The sequence below is a fragment of the Polyodon spathula genome, chromosome 4, assembly GCF_017654505.1.
Source record: "Polyodon spathula isolate WHYD16114869_AA chromosome 4, ASM1765450v1, whole genome shotgun sequence".
Taxonomy (NCBI): domain Eukaryota; kingdom Metazoa; phylum Chordata; class Actinopteri; order Acipenseriformes; family Polyodontidae; genus Polyodon; species Polyodon spathula.
The window spans coordinates 9048736-9055894 of record NC_054537.1 but is presented as its reverse complement, the minus strand read 5'-3'; the positions used below and the strand labels follow the sequence as shown (position 1 = coordinate 9055894).

The window sequence follows — 7159 nt, the reverse complement described above, 5'->3', positions numbered from 1 at the left end:
AAAGACTTAACATAAAACAAAAAACTTGGTGCTGCTGTAATTTTGAGAAAAAAAATGGAGGCAGGGAGTGCCGATGTTTTGTGGCTGTATGTTGGACTTGGAAGATCATGAAAGCATGGGTAAAGCTTGTTTAAAACAAAAGCAGGAAGCACACTATGATGGGAATAACATTTATTATTTGACCCTGTTCTTTTTTTATGTGACATGGGTTTCATTTTATGGTAAATAAGGAGGGTCTCTGCTAATATTTCTGATGTCGTGCATCAAAGGCACCAAACTATAAATCAAATGTGCATTGCATTTAAAAGGCTGTGTACAGCGACTTTGTAAGGCACTCTCAATAGCTTCACTATGAACTTCATGTTAAAACAAAATGTGTCGGAAAAGATTTAATTCTTAACTCCAGATTAACTCAATTTTCAAAGAAAGGCTAGAACTGATATAGCTATATATATATATATAGATAGATATATATATATATATATATAGATATATATATATATATATATATATATATATTAGATATATATAGCTATATATATATATATATATATATATATATCTATATCTATATAATAGATATATATATATATCTATATTATATATATAGATATATATATATATCTATCTATATATCTATATATCTATAAATCTAGAAAAAGAATGTTCTTTGGATGTCAAAAGTCACTGTAAACAGCCATTTTCCCAGTTAGAACTACCAGCCCTGAGGCCAAGAAAGGATTGTAATGCATACTTATCATCTGAAGGGAAAAAGAAAATTGTTTGATCATCTAGTTTTATTTCTCGGTTCTATTTTTTTAGATGTAATTTTACAGTAAAATGTATGCTTAGAATTGATGCTATGTTCCTGAAAGCCTGTATTTTTATTTTGTAAGAGAGACCTGCTGTGAAAGTGCGATAAGTTCAGCTTGAAATTAAGAAACAATTCAGGCAACCAATAAAAGACATATTTCTTTCTCATGTAAACCTGTTTGCATAGAATACATTAAAAACGACACGGTCTTATTACGTTTGATCATGAAGAACCGTGGTTTGCTATGCGGCGTATTAATTTTTAACACGGGTAAATTACGTAAAATAACAACCCTTTTTGTAATTGGGTTTTTTAAAATGAACGTATATGCATACTACGGTTGCCAATTTGTAGTTAATACAATAGTCGGTTTTTCTCCTTTATGTAGACAATGCCAAAAACAAATGGAATATATAGATATATATATATATATATATAAGATATATATATTATAATATATATATATATATATATGGTATAATCCATTACAAAAATAGTTTTACACTTAAGTAGATGTTAAAGCAAAATGTATCATGTTTATTGGTGTTCAATTAAGGCATGTAACACAAAAAACAGGGAATTAAAAGGCTTGACACTTTAAAACAAGAGTCCTGGCATTGCATGTTTCAGCTCAGCTCGTGGCCTGTTTCCTCTTTTGTACCAATTCCGCCAGTAGCTTATATCGCATCATGGACTCTTCCTGCAAAAGGAAACAAGTGTATTCAGTTATTTTAGAAAAATGCTTTGTTTTATAGCAAAAACAATCATATTTAAGAAGGTTCAATGTGTCCAGACCATACCTTGTCAAGTGTTTGAAATAATTCAGTCATGTTAGTATAATTCAAATTAAATCGTATTCCCTGTTAACACTTTTAATGCAGTTTAAACTCCACCACCTTGGGTTAGGCACATGAGACAAAACCAGATTATTTGTCTACAACTTTCAAACATTGTCATAAGTCAGTACAAAAAATAAACTTGGTAATTCCACTTATTGTGCAGTAGAAAGTGAACCATCTCTAATATATATTTTAAACACACATTCTTCCACACAAAGTGAACCAGTGTTTTCAATTTGTGATGGTTATTCCTACAGTTTAAAATGCAGCCAAAGCATGAATCATCACTGTTATAACAGTATGTGGGACACAAATACACCCTGCAATTAAAATTAGATTTGCACAGATAATCCTCCCCCCCCCCAGATTGCATCTAAACGTCCTATCTAGAGATCTTCAAGACCAGCACCAAAGGATTGCTTATTTGTAATTTCTGACACTAAAGTGGCATGCATATTTAATACATGCCACCTTAACTAGAGTATATGAAATACATCAAGTAAGGAAAGGTAAGGCATCCTTATTCTGATCAAAACTAGGTAACCTCTATCCACACACCTTTGATTTTCCTGGAACACATTTGGCTATCTTATCCCATCGCTCTGCGGTCCCCTTCGGATACTGCTGCAGGGCCAGTTCAAGCAGTTTCTGCTGGTTTTGAGTCCACACCTCCTCTGCAGGTTCACCTCTATCTTTCCCTTTTTTTTCCTCACTGCTGTCGTCATCCAGCGCCTTGCTATCAAAGTCCCTCTGCCGCCTCCCTTTGTGCTTTTCCTCAGAGTCATCTTTGATCATGACTGTTATTTCTGGGGCCTTTGCCACTTTTCTCTTGCGATGTCTGGCCTCTGTTCCTGCAACAGCGGTTTGGTTTCCTCCAGTATCTCTGCGTGTCGCTGCGTCCTGAGTAGGGTTATCAATCTCCTCCTCCTCCTCCTCCCGCTTTGTGATAATGTCATCTGGTAAACCTGCTGCTCCTCCTTTCAATGCCTTGGTGGTTTGGGCAGTGGATTTTAGTTCAGAGAACCTAACTGTAAAAAAAAAAAAAAAAAAAAAAAAAAAGTTATACAAATCAATGAAGCATAAGGGAATATGAATTCCCAAAAGACAAAAATCATTAAATGTAGGCCGGTAATTTTAGTAGGCATGTCTAGGCTTTGAACAGGGTCCTACCAGAAAGTGTTTCACTTTGCAGGGTGCCTAGAATCTACCCGCACCATACACCACTATTTTATTAGATTATTGTCAACGCACACAACAATAAACAATTCAGGCAATTAAGCAACATTTTGTCATATAGGTTGAACAATTATTTCTAGTTAAGTATGGTGCTACAAATCTGGATCTACCAATCTTTAAAACATTAACTTAGTTATTACAACAGAAACATATATTGTGTACACACTAAAGAGATACAGAAAGCTGATTAATAACTTTTTTCAGCTATGTTTACCTAAAGGAGTCATAAATTACTGTACCTGAAGTGCTGGCAACGCAGTCTTTGAGTTGCTTGACTTTGGAAGTTACCTACATGAAAATCAGATTTGCAAATCAAAAATCAAGATTGCACAGTACAGGTTTTCAAATACAAAATATTGAGGCATAACCCAAGTACAAATACTTAGAAAGAGGAACACACATTTAAACAATCATGTATTTGTACATTTTTTTTTTTGTATGCACTGTGCATTTTCTAAACATCTCCGACAAACACGTTGCACGTAGTACTGATTTAAGGCATGCTTTTCAACAAATCCCTTCACATAACAGGGAGGATCAACGCTACAACCAATCCTTTGTTCCAGGCTGGACTTAAACCATTAAAGTTAATCAATGGCATCTTGGGGTTCAAATCTGAGGGTTTTATATCCCAGACATTTTCTGTTTCATTATTGTTCACTGGAAAAAGACCGGACTTGAGTTTTATGTAAAGAGCTTCATGAAAAGTTAAATCAGAAATGCGTTACTTTAAAAGTATACCACTCACTGCTGTTATAAGCTTACATAATTAGTTCATGCTTCCACAGTTTATTTAAAAATAAATACCACATAAATGAATATATACAATTTGAAAACTGAAATAATGATCAAAGTAGCAGTCAAATTCTATTAATATAAACATATGGCTCAAGCGTTGCAATGAAACATGGCTTTTGAGTAGTTGTTTTTATTCAAATTGTAGTTCAGTAGAACATACCAGCAATACAAAAAAAAAATGTAACTGATAGCCACAGTTAGCTTTTATTGTATTATTCTTAGTGTGTGTGTGTGTGTGTGTGTATATATATATATATATATATATATATATATATATATATAATTTGCAAGTACAATTCCTCTTTCAAAATGTTTGCTCTCAACTATGTAATGTCTGAAATTGAATAATTTCCCCTTTTTCACAAACATCGTTAACAAAAAAAATTAAAAAATTATTTACAATTTTACAATACTGTGCAAATTTTGTATAGCTATTTACATAGGCACTGAGGAAACGTTTACGGCTTTAAAAAAAAAAAAAAAAAAAAAAAAAAACACACACAGTCAGACCTCTTTGATAACATTAATGTTAATTATCAGAACAGACACACCACCACAGCACAGACGTTTATTCCTCAAACTTAATTTACTAAAAGTAGCAGCTGCTACCATCCAGGAGCGAGACACTGGGAATCTTCCTTTGTGTTTTTTTGTCCCTGCATGCTGATTAAACAGGCAGAAACCTATAATCACCAGCCTGTAAGATTCAAAACCAGTTAATCATTTCCTTGTGTTTCTACAAAAAGACAGGAGCTCTTATCTAAGTCGGCTCCTCTTTTCTGCAGCCCAGCGTCAGGCACCACACTAATTACAAAGGTCTGTCTGACCCTCCCTGCCTGTCGACTGTTTTGTTTCCTACCTGAGCCCCATTTTTTCCACGCAGACAGCAAATCCCCTATCAGTCTGTTATCATGGTTGGGATACACAGGATTTAAAAAGTGCAGAGGAAAAGGGGAATCGGTTTACATCCTTTCGATTGCAAGAGTAACGTTACTTAACAAATACATAACCTGAGCTCTGTCTGTCTGTCTTTAATTTAGCAAATCCACAGTTCATAATGTCACATTATGCCAGACTTTTTTTCTTTTTTTAATAGTTAAATACATTTTACGTTTCGCAGCTGAACAGTTTGTGGATGCTGTAGTTGGTTGATTTTATTTATTTATTTATTTTTTTACAGTATCTAGTTTATTGCATTGATCCTTGAATTGAATCTTGCAAGTTATTTTAAAGCAAGCGCTTTTGCAAGCGCATTAGTTATAGTAATTGTTATTATGCGCGAACAGAGATACATGTAGGAACTATTTTGATATACATATGTTCCTGCGCAACTTAAAATACTTATCGTAACCTACAAAATGAAAACAGAATTGTCTGCATCTCACTAGACTATATGTGACTTGTCATACACCAAGAGTCTAATTAGGTTACAGTGTCAGTCTATGGGACTCCAAGCCTGATCCATGGGATCAAAGACCACAGCAATGCATGCACTGCCACAGTGCCTAGACAGCTTCAATTCATGACTCGCTTTCCTGAAGAAAATCAGCATGTCAGATGTTTGTCAGTGGTGCACACTGGGCTCCAAGCTGCAAAGAAGTGGAACGAGAACTAGGCCTGAAGCTACCAATGCAGAAAGGAAAATGGGTCAAAGAACAGATGTGGGAAGACTAAGAGAGAGGCCAGGTGCAGATAACCAGGTCAGCTAGCAGGAACTTTGATTAGAGTAAACTGACACTGCCTTTTCTTCTCCCAGAATACCTGATGTAAACAATCAGAACGATTCAATTAATCCTGCACGCCAGCAGCAAGGCCAAGTGAAATCAGGAAATGACTGCCATCTCTGAAACTACAAAAACTTGTGCTTTTACCTTGTCAACAGCACTAACTACTGGTGAGCCAAGGTTAGGGCTTTTTTTTTTTTTTCTTCTTGTCACATAATACTTCAGCCATAGAAGATGTAGTATTTGAGGTTGGGGGTTGGGGAGCTTGTGCAATAGCTGTCCCCTATAAGCAGGGGAAAAATGTAACCACTAGTTTGGAGTCATTGTATGAAGAGTATTTACCATATCTTGCTGTTTCTTCTTAATTCTAAGGAAAATTCATGAAAAACAAATCCTTATCACTAGTCTGTCTTTGGTCAAGTTGTTTATTTTTCCAAAAAAACATCTGCTTTGTAACACAGGCTGAGCTATGAGCTATTTAAATACCTGGGTCACATTTCTTAATTAGTGGAAACCACCTGCTTCATCCAACAGACCAGGCACTCCTGTAAGCAACAGTATCTAGACACCAGAAATCTTTAAATATGTAAACTCCAACTCCTACATTGACTGATCTGACTAATGTTCTTTCACTGCTCAAAAGGGGTTCCCTTTCACAATTCAAACTGTGGTGTTGTCTTCCCATGCTCACATTACAGTAGCGCAATTCCCCCAGGTCCAGAATCCCCTACACAGCTGATCATGTTACAGCTGTTATTTGCCAAAGTAGGAACCCTCTCACATCTGCTTCTTGCTTAGCTAGTTAATGGTTCACTTCCAGGTCTTGAATGCATTGTAGCCTTTTCTTTCATATACATGCGTGCATTATTCTTTCCCAGTCTTGCGCCCCAACTACGTTCTCGTTACACGGCCAGTATTGTTCTGTCACTCATTATACAATACAAATCCGGGTGAACTCACATCTACCACTGATCGACCCAAATCGTGAGCAATCTTTTCCCATCGACCCGGGGTCCCTCCTGGGAACTTAACCATACTTCTTGTAAGCTGACTGAGGTCCTCTTCTGTCCATTCAAGTGCCTGCAACAACATTAAATTGCACCGTTAATAAAATAATTAAGGGGAACATTTCTCACAATTATTGAAATGTTGCACTTTCACACAAGTATTGTGCTTTTTAAAATGTATTGATTATTGTTAAAGTTGATTAATGGCAATTGTTTTATTCTTGAAAAAAATGCATAAGACATACATGAAAATATTAACAATGCAAAACAAAATGAAAATAGAGAGCAGTAATAACAACAAATTATCCAAATGGATGTCTGTTTATTTTTGTTAAGTTTAAGGGGCAAATGATTCTTAATTGCAGTGTAATAGAAGGACTGCTCACGTACTTCTATTGCTGGGGAGATTGATAAAATATATCAGCAGAAATAGCACAAAACAGTCCTAAAAGGGGGAGAGCTTCATAAAAGTAAAAAAAGAACCTGCCAGATGTTTTCTGCCTAACGAATCCAGCATCTTCCATTTTGTATTCATTCATACATTCATTTTTTTTATTATTATTATTTTTTTGCTTAATTGTGAAGAAAGAGTAATACTTGTTTGTTCCCAATTTCTTTCAGATAACAATTAGACATGTTATTAGGTATTAGTCTATTTGTATTGTCAGGATAAGTATTTGAAATGTAGTTTTCAACAAAAGCTGTTTCATGCAGAACCTTTACACACACACATATTTTTTA

At 35.1% G+C, this 7159-nt stretch overlaps 1 protein-coding gene across 2 annotated transcripts in view; it reads right to left on the bottom strand.

Annotated features, from left to right (window-relative positions):
* Positions 1-1333: 1333 nt before the first annotated feature.
* The window catches only part of dnajc1 (DnaJ (Hsp40) homolog, subfamily C, member 1), a 51123-nt gene continuing 45297 nt past the window's right edge, over positions 1334-7159 (bottom strand). The window contains exons 9-12 of one of the 2 annotated variants that reach the window (XM_041247096.1): positions 6372-6491; positions 3122-3177; positions 2212-2680; positions 1334-1514 (exon numbers count right to left, since the gene is read on the bottom strand). In XM_041247096.1, the coding sequence (XP_041103030.1) occupies positions 1446-1514; positions 2212-2680; positions 3122-3177; positions 6372-6491 (714 nt within the window). In that variant the 3' untranslated portion in view covers positions 1334-1445. Of the gene's footprint in view, positions 1515-2211; positions 2687-3121; positions 3178-6371; positions 6492-7159 lie in introns of both variants that reach the window. The other variant, XM_041247095.1, reaches the window with a different exon arrangement.